This window comes from Aegilops tauschii, chromosome 5 (assembly GCF_002575655.3).
Source record: "Aegilops tauschii subsp. strangulata cultivar AL8/78 chromosome 5, Aet v6.0, whole genome shotgun sequence".
Lineage (NCBI taxonomy): Eukaryota > Viridiplantae > Streptophyta > Magnoliopsida > Poales > Poaceae > Aegilops > Aegilops tauschii.
In genome coordinates, this window is record NC_053039.3 from 243,459,955 (window position 1) to 243,472,998 (window position 13,044).

At 50.9% G+C, this 13,044-nt stretch overlaps 3 protein-coding genes across 5 annotated transcripts; 2 read left to right on the forward strand and 1 right to left on the reverse strand.

Moving 5' to 3' along the window:
* Positions 1 to 3,260: 3,260 nt before the first annotated feature.
* On the reverse strand, positions 3,261 to 5,083 carry LOC109781938 (F-box/kelch-repeat protein At5g26960). The gene has a single exon (XM_020340526.4). The coding sequence runs from the start codon at positions 4,880 to 4,882 to the stop codon at positions 3,431 to 3,433; it is 1,452 nt and encodes a 483-aa protein (XP_020196115.1). The 5' UTR covers positions 4,883 to 5,083; the 3' UTR covers positions 3,261 to 3,430.
* A 1,163-nt stretch (positions 5,084 to 6,246) lies between these two features.
* Positions 6,247 to 8,306, forward strand: LOC141023371 (phosphoglycerate mutase-like protein 4). 2 transcript variants are annotated; one of them, XM_073500149.1, is made up of 4 exons: positions 6,247 to 7,097; positions 7,285 to 7,335; positions 7,424 to 7,536; positions 7,623 to 8,306. In XM_073500149.1, exons 1-3 carry the CDS (start codon positions 6,990 to 6,992, stop codon positions 7,511 to 7,513), a joined length of 249 nt encoding a protein of 82 aa, XP_073356250.1. In that variant the 5' UTR covers positions 6,247 to 6,989; the 3' UTR covers positions 7,514 to 7,536; positions 7,623 to 8,306. The 2 variants fall into 2 exon arrangements, with proteins under 2 accessions (XP_073356250.1, XP_073356249.1); XM_073500148.1 differs by having other exon boundaries at positions 6,248 to 7,097; positions 7,424 to 8,306.
* Positions 8,307 to 8,583: 277 nt separating this feature from the next.
* Positions 8,584 to 12,615, forward strand: LOC109781944 (phosphoglycerate mutase-like protein 4). Of its 2 annotated transcripts, XM_073500146.1 has the most exons (8): positions 8,584 to 8,898; positions 9,011 to 9,354; positions 9,441 to 11,280; positions 11,358 to 11,408; positions 11,491 to 11,601; positions 11,681 to 11,803; positions 11,927 to 12,002; positions 12,120 to 12,615. In XM_073500146.1, exons 3-8 carry the CDS (start codon positions 11,158 to 11,160, stop codon positions 12,338 to 12,340), a joined length of 705 nt encoding a protein of 234 aa, XP_073356247.1. In that variant the 5' UTR covers positions 8,584 to 8,898; positions 9,011 to 9,354; positions 9,441 to 11,157; the 3' UTR covers positions 12,341 to 12,615. The 2 variants fall into 2 exon arrangements, with proteins under 2 accessions (XP_073356247.1, XP_045084783.1); XM_045228848.2 differs by having other exon boundaries at positions 8,584 to 9,354.
* The last annotated feature ends 429 nt before the right edge of the window (positions 12,616 to 13,044 follow it).

Sequence of the window (13,044 nt, forward strand, 5' to 3'; positions counted from 1 at the left end):
GTTTTCTCCAAAATAATTATCAGTGCAATATTTGGCACCCACCGAACGTTTTTGTTTAAATTTTTGAAAACTTTTATTATTGACATTAATTTGAATTTAAATTTTGAAACGGTTTCGAATCATCGCGAGGTTAACAACAGTAACCGTGGTGACGTGGCATCATTAGCGTGGGATTACTGTAGCTTAATTATCCGGGCGTCACACTAGGTGTTGATCTCAGAGGAGGAGGAGGAGGAGGAGGAGAGGATCATGGATGAGGAGGAAGATGAGAAGGAGGCCGACTTCATCATCGAGGAGGAGGAGTAGGATCGCCGTGATGAGCTAGAGGCAGCGCAACAGGATCCCACCCTCAATGAGTGGATGGATAGGGATCCCAAAACACACTCAATTGAGTGAGATTTCCGGCACAAGTACGTGCAGATCACGTATGGGCAGGAGAGAGCTCACCCACACAACTCATATCAGCCACCATGTGTTCCCCACTGCCTCGCTGTTAAGGAGGCATGGGATGAGCGGTACGAGGCCTACGCCTCGGTCGTCCGTCCATGTGAAATCTTCAAGGAGACCGCTGCCGAGCAGGCTTTGGCGACGAAGAGGGACCGCACCATTTTACTTTATTACAAGGAGAAACGAATGGACTTGGTGACAGAGAGGGAGCACATCAGATGACACAAACTCGACATGGCAATGGTGACATTCACCGACACAAATGGCACCATATTGGCCTTGCCCCTCTCGACAACTGTGTGGATGAACAGATCTAAGACGAAGTCGCTAGACCGTCACACCGCCATGCCTAGAGAATGAGTCGACTCATCACATATGCATATGCCCCGTGCATAGCATTCAACATTGACATGGTAGAGCTCAAAATCATGATGTAGTCACTAAAAAGCGACAAATTTTGAACTAATATCGCTAATTGACTTTTCTTTTATTTTTTTGCGAGAAAACTTCGGATTTATTCATCTTCAATCATGACAGCACAACGAACATCAGAAATAATAAAAAGTTACATCCAGATCAGTAGACCATCTATCGACAACTACAAGCAGTGAAGCGAGCCAAAGGCGCACCGCCGTCATCACCCCTCCCTTGCTGGAATCGAGAAAAACTTGTTGTAGTAGACAGTTGTCAAGTCGTCATGCTCAGGCCCCACAGGACCAGCGGAACAAAATATCAAGTGCCACTGATGAAGAGTAGTGCAGATCAAAAAGATCCAACCTGAAGAGACATAAACATAGACGAAGTACAACCAGATTCGAGAAAATCCACCAAGGACAGATACACTCGAGACACACCTCCACACGTCCACCGGTGATGCTAGACACACCACCGGGACGGGGGCTAGTGGGAAGAACCTTATTCCATATTAAGGGAGCCGTTATCGTCTTGTCTTCGTGAGCAGGACACGGATTCTAACAAAACTCAAAGGAACATCTGAAACAGAGTCCTCCCGCCGGCAAGGGCCGGTATCCACCGCGCCGCCATTGCCCTAAAGCCATCGGAGACGAATCGAACCGGCGGCGGCAGCAGCGGGAGGCAAAGGAACCCTAGGCTTTTCTTATGGGAGGAAGCGGCTGCATGGATCCAAGTGCTAATTGACTTTTCATTCTCCACGTAAGAACATCGTAATGCAACGTTAGCTTAAACCAATGTAAGCATTTGATTATTTGGTTGGTGTAACAACAAAAAAAAGAAGAAGAAAAGATATGGAGGCAGACAATATGGGTGACCTATGTGGGTTGCTCTAAGGCTAATTCCACCGCGCGACCCCAAACAGACGTCCGTTTTGTCCGGATACTGTCTGTTTGGGTGGGGCGATGGGGTCGTGTCCGAGCCTGTCCTGAGATGCGGTGACCGTGCGCCCAGCGCACGGACGCATCCCGACCGCATCCTGTCCGCGTATTATTTCTTTGCAAGTACTTAACTTTATTTCATCATTCATTTTTGATACATGAAAAATACATCGTCACATTTTGACTAGTAAAGTAAGACCAAAGAAAACAAGAACCATAAGAATACATTTTAGAAGATACCCAACTTCCATAACTGCTCCCTTGAGTTGGGTTATGGCCTTCTCGATGCACTCATTGTTGATCTGTGGAGGAGGCTCGATCTGGCATCCTCCTTTCTTCTTCAAGCCAGAAGTCGATGTTGCTTCCTCAGACCTAGTCTCGTGTCTAGCCTCTAATCTAGCAACAAGTGCACTTGTTTCATTTACAGCCTCTATGCTAGCTAAAAGTGCACGAACATGTACTAAATTTCGCTCTATCAATATATCGATGTACTCTTCTTCCCAATACCAAAACTTGCATCCATTCTACACAACAAAATTTGAAGTTAGCACAACTAGTCAAATCTAGAGCACAAACTGAAGCTAAAAAAAGCGCATACCCCATCGTTTAAGCACTTGATGAACACCCATCCGGGATGTTCCGGCGTTGTAGACACGCGGCGCACGACCATCCTTGGGCAGTGGTCGCACTTAATGAGTGGCAACGGTGCGCCGGCGAGCTTTTGGGCAAGCACCGAGCCCGGCCGACCGCCATTCGTGTATCTGCCGACGGACCACCGACGGTGCAGATCCGAGCAGCTAGAGGAGGAGCCACTGCCTACATGTGGCCTTGCGGCCCTGCCAGGGCCTTCCGGCGAGGTGCCCGGCCAGTCCATGGCACGGCCCGACCTCCCACAGTCGGGCGAGCTCAAGACCGACCGGATCCGCCCCAAATCCGGCCGGCGGGTGCGCAAACCAGGTGGCCGTGGTTGGGTAGCTCGGCGGCGCCGAGGGGAAGGGGCTGGGCGAGCTCGCGTCCAAACTGCACGGCTGCAATGGCAGCGGCGGCGGCAGCGAGGGGAAGAGTGGTGGGGGTGCGGCCGAAGGGAGGGAGGGGGGCGGATAGAAAAAGGCCCGCCCTGTGCCACCGACGGGCGGGCCAGGGAGGACACGCGCAGACGACCCGCGCGTCCGCATGATGTCCGTTTTACCCCAAAAGCGGCGCAAACTTGGGTCGCGGATGGATCGAAAGCGGACACAAAACGGACAAAAATCCGTTTGCTCCCGCGCGCTGGGCCACCTTGTTTGTCCGTTTTATCTCAAACGGACGGGACCGGACAGGATAGGGTCGCGCGGTGGAGTTGGCCTAACAGTCCTCGCACAACAGAGGGTGGGAAGGCGTCAAATTCGAGTCGTGGTCATCCATGGCTACGACCCATGACGATGGCCCCGGCTAGTTTGGAAAACTGAATACGACGCCAAATTTCGGCATCAATAGTTAAGAACTGTACTCGAATAAACCAGCCTCCGCTCAATAACAATACACGAAAATGTAGCATCAAGTCAAATCAAATCAAACAAACCCAGTGTTTACTTGCACACCGTGTGTTGTCAAACCCACCGAACAGGCACAAATGTCAGTGGCCCACGCTGTCAGCACTCGACCCCCGCACAAGCGGCTCGCCGGAACCCGGGTGGCAGGTCAGGCGCGCGGCTCCACTTGCCGCCGGCGATGTCGTACGCCAGCACCATCCCTTCGAACGGGCCGGCGCCCGCCGCATTGTGGCCCCGGACTGCCGCCGCGCTCATTACGGCTGTCACTGTCTCACGCCCGATGCCAGCCATCGTCACCCGCACCGCCATGCCCAGCCCCACCGACCCCCTCGGCATGGGCGGGGCCTCGAGCGCCACCCACCCGCCACCAGCTCTGAGGTCGCTGCCTCGGCCGGCACCGCCGTGCCACCTCCAGAAGGAGAGCTCCACCGCGTGGCTGGCCACCACGTAGAGATGGTCACCGACGCCGCAGGCGCCCACGACGCAGCCGCCGCCCGGCAGCGCCCGCGGGCGCGCCCAAGTGCCGGACGCGACGTGCAGCGCGTCCACCGACCCGGCGCACACGTGCGCCCCGAGCGCCCGCGCGCCGTCGCCGGACACCGCGACCCCGCCGGCCACGTAGAACACCCCGCCGGCCCCGGCCCCGGCGCACCCGTACCTCCTCCGCGGCGCCTCGGAGACCACGCGCCACGCGTCCGCCACCGGGTCGTACTCCTCGACCGCCGCGGTCCGCGCGGACCCGCCGGCGACGTAGATCCGCCCTCCCACGGCGGCGGCCGCGAACTTCTTCCGCGGGAACAGCGTGGGCGCGCAGGCGCGCGCGGCGCCCGTGAGCGCGTCCACCCGCAGCGTGGCGCCGCGGCCGACGAGGAAGATGTCGCGGCCCAGCGCGACGGCGCGCGCGTGCGCGAACACGGAGCGGCCGCAATGCAGCAGAGCCAGCGGCAGCGGCAGCGCGGCGACCTGGAGCTGCTGCTGCTCCGGCCGGAACTGGAGCAGCGCCTGGGCAAAGGCGCCCCCGTGGTCGGGGACGGAGACGGCGAGCAGGGAGGGCTGGAGCTGGCCCCGCGCGCGGCGGAGCTGGAGGAAGGCGTGGGACGCGAGGAGGTCGGCAAAGCGGCGGCAGACGGCGGGGATCGGCGGGAGGGAGACCCGGGGCACGCGGACAAGGCACTCGAGGATGAGGTCGTCGGGCAGCGCGGAGATGGGCGGTGGTGGTTGGGCGGGGAAGCAGAGGCTGGTGGTGGAGGAAGCAGCAGCAGGAGCGGAGATGGGGACTGGGACGGGGACGGGGACGGAGATGTGGCGGTCGGGGTCGGCAGGGATGCAGGACTTGACGAACCACGACATGCTGCGGGAGTGGCAGCTGTCCGCGGCCATGACAGTGGCCTCGGGGGCTCGCCGGAGTGGATCGGGGTCGCGGTGCTGCACTCGCGGGTGGTGAGTACTTCTACGAGTCCATGGCCGTACCGTCAAAGTTGGGCCGTGGATTTGGGTTAGATTTTGGGTGCGATTTAGATTAGGAGATTGGTTGTGACTGTGATTGGGCATTGAGGAGGAGTAGCGGGGACCAGCCGTTGGGCACTGTGCCGGTGCGGCGGATGGCGGATTTGATTGCTTATTCAAGTCAGGATTTTCACAAAACAAAACAAAATGATTTGGCTATATCTATGTAGTTTTGACGAAACAACACCATACATTGTCAAGTACTGTAAATACACCTATTTCATAAAAATGGGTCGCCTTTTTTATGTTTGACCGTATTTATATAATAATACATCAATATTTATGCCGTCAAATTAGTAGCATTAGATTCATGATAAAATATATTTATCATATACCTACTTGGTTTCATAAACATTGATATATTTTTGCATAAACGCGGTCAAACTTTGAGATAATTTGACCATACAACATTTATTCCGTCAAATTAGTAGCATTAGATTCATGATAAAATATATTTATCGCATACCTACTTGGTTTCATAAACATTGATATACTTTTTCATAAACTCGGTCAAACTTTGAGATAATTTGATCATACAATAAAGTTGGAAGTACACTTTTTTAAGAATGGAGAGAGCGTGCTAGGATAAGAGGGTCGGATTTTGTGTGTGTGTGAAACATAGACGCAGACACTTACAAACATGTAAGACACTAGGAGTTAGGTTGCTCGAAAAATAACGATTTAGCTGTTGGTGATGTGAAATTGGCTCCCGCAAAAAAAGTGATGTGAAATTGGCATAACCTCGGGTTGACCAAATATTTTACTCCTCCCCGTATGCAACTCTCAGCCATCTAGGGTTTTCCCGCCTTCCATCGGCCCGGCTGCCAATCTGCCTTGTCTTCTGTGGTCTTAGATCATGGAGGCGCAGTGGGACCGACCATTGCTGACGGAAGGGCATCTCCTTCGTTTTTAGGTGTTATTTTGAGTTTGTTTACAGTTTGTGTCCTGCTCGGAAAGGCAAGGCTGCGACGTCGAAAGTGGAATAAGGTTCTCCTCGCCTAACCCTCGCCCCGGTTGTGCATCTCACGTCATCGGAGGGCATGTGGAGGTATGTCTTTGACGGATCTCACGGGATTCAGTTGGTGTTTGTCTTCGGTGGATCTGGTCCTCGTTCTTCTGCGTTCGTGTATCTATAAATTGGATTCTTTCGATCTACACTTCTCTTCATCAACGACGATAATTGTTCCGATGCGCTGGTGCTTTGAGGCCTTAGCACGATGAGTTTTCGACAAATTACTACAATAAGGTGTGCCCCGCTCTTGTGAGGGAGGGGCGATGACGATGCGCCTTAGGCTTGCTCCAATGCTTGTAATCGTCGTTAAATGGTCTACTAGCATTGATGTATTTTTTGTTACTTCTAGTGTTTTTTTTACTACCGTGATGTTTGATGAATAGATTAGAATTTTTTTTGAAAATAAAAAGTTGGTGTAAGCTTAGTGTTGGAGACTGAACCAAACTACTCCCTCCATCTCAGTTTATAAGTCATACGCGTATACCTAGGTTGCCAATTTTATCACCATAATATAAACTATATAACACGAAAATTATACCGTTTGAAAATAGAACATCTGAAGTTTATATTGATATATTTTTTTGTAATATATGACTTGTATTAGGTTGGTCAAATTAACGACCTAGGAGTATGCGCACGTCGTGTAAACTGAGAGAGAGGAAGTACTTAAGTAGGTGGAGGCTACTTGTGTCATCAAGAAAGAAAGTTAGTGGAAGCTACTTGCTGGTGGTAGATCATTTGATTCTCCATAATTTTCTAGTGGAGGCAGATGGTTGTTAAAGATAGTCCATTTTCATATGCGAACCACGTGATTTGTGAAAGGAAGACACCAACATCCAAACAAAAAAGGTGCTTGCATCTTGAACCTGAAGCAAGTGTAAATGCAAACCATTGACCAAATGGTGCGTCGTGAGTTAATCAGTGCCTATGTTGACAAATATGGCCACAGTAGGACAACAAGATCTCGACGTTGATTTGGTAACCACATGCTAGCAAAGGAGAGCCCACTCACCTCGGCTTGGTGGGGGGTGCCTAGCTTTACCAATACGGCATCTAGTCCGGCCAGCCGGAGCGGGAGACGACGTCAGGTGGCACTCCCTCGCGGCTGTTGCCGACCGGCCACCACGGCCCAGCTGAGCCATGCCACCAGCCACGCTGCAGCACGGCGGCGATGACGGCGAGTGGTTCGCGGAGGTGGTGGTGGTCCGGCACGGGGAGACGTCGTGGAACGCCTCCCGCATCGTTCAGGTCCGATCCGCCGATCTCAGTATAGATATCTTCAGTTCTGCATTCAGATGTGGAAGCTCAATCATCTTTTATTCTGGGCCGTTTCTCCTTGGCGCGATTCCCGAATGAACTATGAACAGCCCTAATTATCTGGTCATTTTCTCTCTAATAACTGACAGAACACACGTTGTAATCAATCTTGCAACAGGGACAAATGGATCCACAACTAAATGAGACCGGCAGGCAGCAAGCTGTTGTGGTATGTACTATAGTTCATTTGCTCATTAGCACTGAGCCACTGACATTTTCTTAAATTCGTCTAAATCTGATGCGGACTCGGCCATTAGGTGGCCCGTCGTCTGTCTGGAGAGGCCAAGCCGGCTGCTGTATATACTCCTCCGACCTCAAGCGTGCTGCCGAGACCGCACAAGCCATAGCTAAAGCTTGCGATGTACCAAACGTAAGAACATACGATCGATGTTTCTTACCGCGATCAGTGTGGTTTTTTTTAGGGCTAATGGCAGGTGCTCTGCCTTTTCATTATAGTTTAGGAATTTACAAGGGAAAAGTTTAAAGCCCTAAAGCAGACAAAAGGATAGAGATACAGCAGATTTACAAAGCTAAGGCCTCATATTGGCCATGTCCAAGTATGCTAAGTCAGACCTGACTAAGCAAGCCACCATATCAGCAGTTAAAGACAGGTTTTGGAATATTCTTCGGTTTCGTTCATTTCAAATATTCCAAGCAAAGTATAGCGCAGCTGCTGCCTTTTTCTGCTGCCCATAGGCAAAACTTCTCCACCAGGTTGCGATGGAGGTGAACGGCAAGGTTGCTTGAAGTTGAATGTTAGGCAGCATGGTGTTGATCTTCTGCCACACTTCCTTTGCAAAAGGGCAGCCACAGATCAGATGAGCGGCAGTCTCAATCGTTTGGTCGCAGAGGGAGCAGGTGTCGTTGTGTTCACATCCTCTCGCGCGAAGACGATCAGCAGTTGGCAGTCTATTTTGAGACAGAAGCCAACCAAAGAATTTGATCTTTCCCTCCACCTTTGCTTTTCAAAGGGCATTCAGCTCAGGCTTCGCAATGGTTCCGATGAATTGGGCATCATAAGCAGTGGCAGCAGTGTATGATTTGTTGTCGTTCCATTTCCACTCAATGTCATGCGGTTGATCCGAGAGGTTAACCCCTTGTATCCGGTGCCAAAGGTCAATGAAACTGATCAGATCCTCAGTGGTGCTAAGTTGCTCGATTCCTTTCATCCAGCGGCCTCGATGGAGAGCAGCCGCCACCGAGGCATTTTTCCGCCTTGCAAGCTTATGTAGGTTTGGGGCGATGTCCTTAGGTGCAGAACCATTTAGCCATGAGCTACTCCAGAATTTAGCACTTTGACCGTCACCAAGCTTGACAGTTGTGGAGGCGTTGAACAGCTGCATGTTAGTGCTAGTGCATGGAATTGCAATCCAACCCAAGGCCTATTGGGGTATTTCCAGAACGCTAGGTTTTTTATTCCAAGGCCCCCAAGCTTTTTGGGGGAGCATACTTGTTGCCAATTGACTGCACAGTGGCCTTCTTTGGCCTCTTCTTCTCCTTTCCAAAGAAAACTTCTTCGGAGCTTGTCAATCCTCTTTACAACCCACTTGGTTGGAGCAAAAATTGTCAGATAGTACGTGGTCAAGGAGGTTAACACCGAGTTGATGAGAGCCAGCCGTCCCATCCTGTTAAGTAATTTTCCCTTCCAGCCCGCAAGCTTTGCTGCGATTTTATCAATGAGCACTTGAAAATCCACCCTCCGAAGCTTGCGAATGCTCAGAGGCATCCCAAGGTACTTGCACGGGAGGGAGCTGATTTCGCCCTCAAACTCAGCTAGAACCTCCTCAATCACATGGTCCTCACATGCAATTGGGTATGCTGCTGATTTGCTGAAATTTGTGCAGAGGCCGGAGATCTTGCCAAAGGCTGCAAGGATGGATTGAAGAGCAGCCACTTCAGCTCGGACAGGATTCATGAATAGGGCAGCATCGTCTACGTAAAGACTGACTCTGACTGAGGCACTGTGATAATTGATTGGACTAAGAATATGTTTCTTAGTAGCTTTGTCAAGGATTCGTTGTAGGGGGTCAATGGCCAGCAGGAAGAGCAACGGCAATGATCTTCGTTGTGGTTCTCATCTCTGAAGATCCTGTTTTTTTACCTCGTGTTAAGGGTGGTGGAGAGAGCCTGAACCAGCTTACCCAGCGGTGCGTCGCCTACCTAAACAAAATCGCTCAGCAACACATGGGTAAGCGGGCAATGATCAGATTCAGCACTGTCGTGTTAGTGTTGTCACACCGCGCTCTAACTGAGCCCTGAGCTCTTTGACGACAGGGGAGCGGGTGATCATGGTCTCTCACGACGCGGCGACAGTGGAGCTCTGCCGGCACACTGATCCCCCCGGCAGCTCGGTTCGCCGGAACGTCCCCAACACCTCGCTCAACGTCTTCCACGTCTCCGGTGTCAACGGGCAGTGGGTCCTCACGAGGTTCGGCGACGTCCGCCACCTCTTCTGCCTAAGAGCATCTCCAACAGACGCGCGCAGGCGGCGTGTTAAAAGTTTTTTACTACGTCGAAATAGCGGTTGAACTGGTCAGTTGCTTCAGCAGGCGCTCAAATTTTTTAGCGCCCCAGCGTGCCGCTTAGCAGGCGCGGTAAAATAGAGCGCGTGCACCCAGCATTGTCTTCAGATATATGCGACACATGGCACATATGAGGTTATGTGGCCATGCCTTCTTTGCCAATGTAAGGGTGTTGCTTTCGAAAGTCCAATTCGGCTCTTGGGAGCATACGCTCCTACACACCAAAAATATTATTTTACAAATGTCAACTGTTTTATAAAAATGTTTATTATCACACAAAAATGCTACATGCAATTATTTAGGGGAAAGATTAAACAAATTAAACATTTGTGAAAAAGAAGTCAAAGAGCAAATGTTAACTTCAAATGTAATACTTAATTATTAGGAGCACTGCTATCCCGTTTCGCATGAAAATTGTCAAGCAACTTATACACTATCAAGAACATCTTTAAAAAAAATTCAAAATATATATAATCTACTTGCTATTTATTTTGAATGTACTATTCATCCGGAAGTATATGCACCTCAAAGACAAATCGGCCATCACGCTTTTGGAAATCCAATTCGGCTCTTGAGACAAAACGACCATCCCTGTTGCTTTTCCTTTTTATGTTTTTGGTTTGTCTGTAATAAGGGCATCTCCAACTCTGACACGCAACCGTCCGGACCGCGTGATCCGGACGTGTTTTGCCATTCAATATGAGTTTGTATCGGTCTGCCGACCGGTTTGGACATGATTTTTGCCGCAAGCCGGAAACAAACTAGGGGGGCTTTGCCAGCGTCCAGACCGTCGCCACGCCCGCTCCCAATAGCCGTGGCCCAACCAAAACGCATCTCCCACCTCTCCTATGCTTTCCATCCAACGCTCTCCTGTGTTTTTTTTCAGTTTATATGAAAATTATCTGATTTGCATGTAATTTATCTGATTGATTTAAACCCGACGTGAAATGTATGCGCCTAGGTTTGGATGACCGCTCCCGTATCCATGATGCGGAGTCTGATTTACGGGTCTTGAAGATGCCCTAAGACTAATAGTTATTTGATTGAAAATCGATCGAGGTGTTGTCGTTGTTTTTATTTTAAAAATCACACATGATGACACCAAAAGAAGGTCGCCGGAGAAAAGGACGCCGGCGTCGTCAAGAGGGATCGGCCGGCAAGAGGAGCTGATATCTCGTGCATTGTTGTCTCGTCAAGACTCATCACACTAATTAAGGCATGTGCGTTGTCTCATCCATTGTTGTTGTGCTCATCGAGTTGGAGAGTATCTTCATTAGATGAGCTGAGAGCAGCTTCCATTAAAATAAGAGCACGCGTGTCCGGCAAGATTTACACTAAAAAATGGTGATAAAGAAGAACAGAGCAACGCTTTCCTGGAAGCTGCAAGCCAGTCCGCAGCGAACCCGGGAGATACCACTGTCCTTCTACTCGTCTCTGTGCTGCATGTAAGAGAGAGTACGCCACCAACCATGGCCGGTCGAGCACGAGCAGCAACGTCACCTCCTGCTTCGCCACCGCCGGGCAAGCAGTTCGCGGAGGTGGTGGTGGTGCGACACGGCGAGACGTCGTGGAACGCCACCCGCACCATCCAGGTCTGTCCACTTACCTCCTCCACCGTCGATCTTCTCCGGCTGACAGAGAGCCATCTCCCCAAATCTCGTGCTCGCAGGGGCAGATGGATCCGGAGCTGAACGATACCGGCAGACGACAGGCTCTCGTGGTACGTACGCTCTCCAGTCATCACAGAAATACTCTGATAGCAAAATACTTATGAGGACCCCTCTCTGAATTCGGATCCCAAGGTTGCCCGCCGGCTGTCGAGGGAAGCCAAGCCAGCTGCCGTCTACTCCTCAGACCTCAAGCGCGCCGCCGAGACCGCGCAAACCATAGCTACAGCCTGCGGCGTATCCTCTGTACGTATGTTCCTTCCTGATTGCTGAGTCCATGGATGCTTTTCTTGATCGGCTCATGACATGAGCTGCTTGGTTTCAGCTGGTGCTGGATCCAGCGCTGAGGGAGAGGCACATGGGAGATCTCCACGGCTTGGCGTTTGACGACGCCGTCAGAAGGAACCCTGAGATCTTCTCTTCTTACTCGAGGACCCAAGAAATACCCGTAACCTCCATGCTTCCGTCCGAATTTTCTCAGTTATTCTGTTCTGTTCTGCCACTTCTCACATGGAAATTATGTTAGCATCGCGTCGAAATATCTATTCCATGGCATTCTCCACTTTTGTAGGGTGGTGGGGAGAGCCTCGATCAGCTATCCAAGAGGTGTGTCTCGTACCTGAACACGGTGGCTGAGAAGCACAAGGGTAGGCATCAATCCTCACCCTGACACCGCAGATTTTTTTGTCCCTGGGCATCGGAACAGTTGCCGCTGAGCAGAAAAAGGAAAAGCTGATTTTTGTTTTGCCTGGCTGCGTTGACAGGGGAGCGGGTGATCGTGGTTACCCATGGCGCGAGCACGGAGGAGCTGTGCATACACGCCGACCCGACCAGCCCGGTGCGCGGGAAGCTCTACAACACTTCGATCTGCGTCTTCCGTATCGGCGGCGGTGAATGGATCCTCGAGAAGGCCGGCGACGTCGGCCATCTCGATCAAGGTGAATTCCTTGAGGACGCATTTGGCGGCGATGGCGTATCTGCGTGACGACGTGGTACCGCTGTTTCCCTTTCGCCGACGCATTCATCAGCAATCTACAGTTCACACAAAGCCAGTTCGACCGGCCAATGTCATTGCACTGACGTGTTATTAATTCATCCTGGGTGAAACAATAAATGATCAAATTACTACTCGAGAGACGCTGCAGTTGGTTTGCAACTGTTTACTATAGTTGCTACTACCACTATCCAGACATGCAGTTGGTTTGCAACTGTTAGGTCGTCAATTTGACTAGTGAAACATATATTACACGCCCTTATAAATATATCACTGAATTCGCCGCCAAATGAAAATACTCCATTGATAGACATGTTACACAGCCAAAAGTTTCTTAGAGAGATGATTTTTGATTTTGAAATCCAATTCATAGATTTGTCTCAAACCTTGATACATGATTTTCCGTTTAATAATAACCTTTAAAAAAAGGAGGATGACCCCCGGCCTCTGCATCTGGGCGATGCATGCGGCCATCTTATTAATTATTCACACAGGTCATACAAAGTAATACATCAATCAGTCTGAAGCCATCATCTAGGCAACACCTGTTGCTACTCCTATCTCATTGATGAAGGTGTGCCGAATATCCGGGCCTAATACCAAACGGACATCACACCAAACCCTAACATCTAAAGCCGGATGCCCAAGCCCAGCCACACACCGGGACTAGGTCCCATACCGGACCGACGCACTCT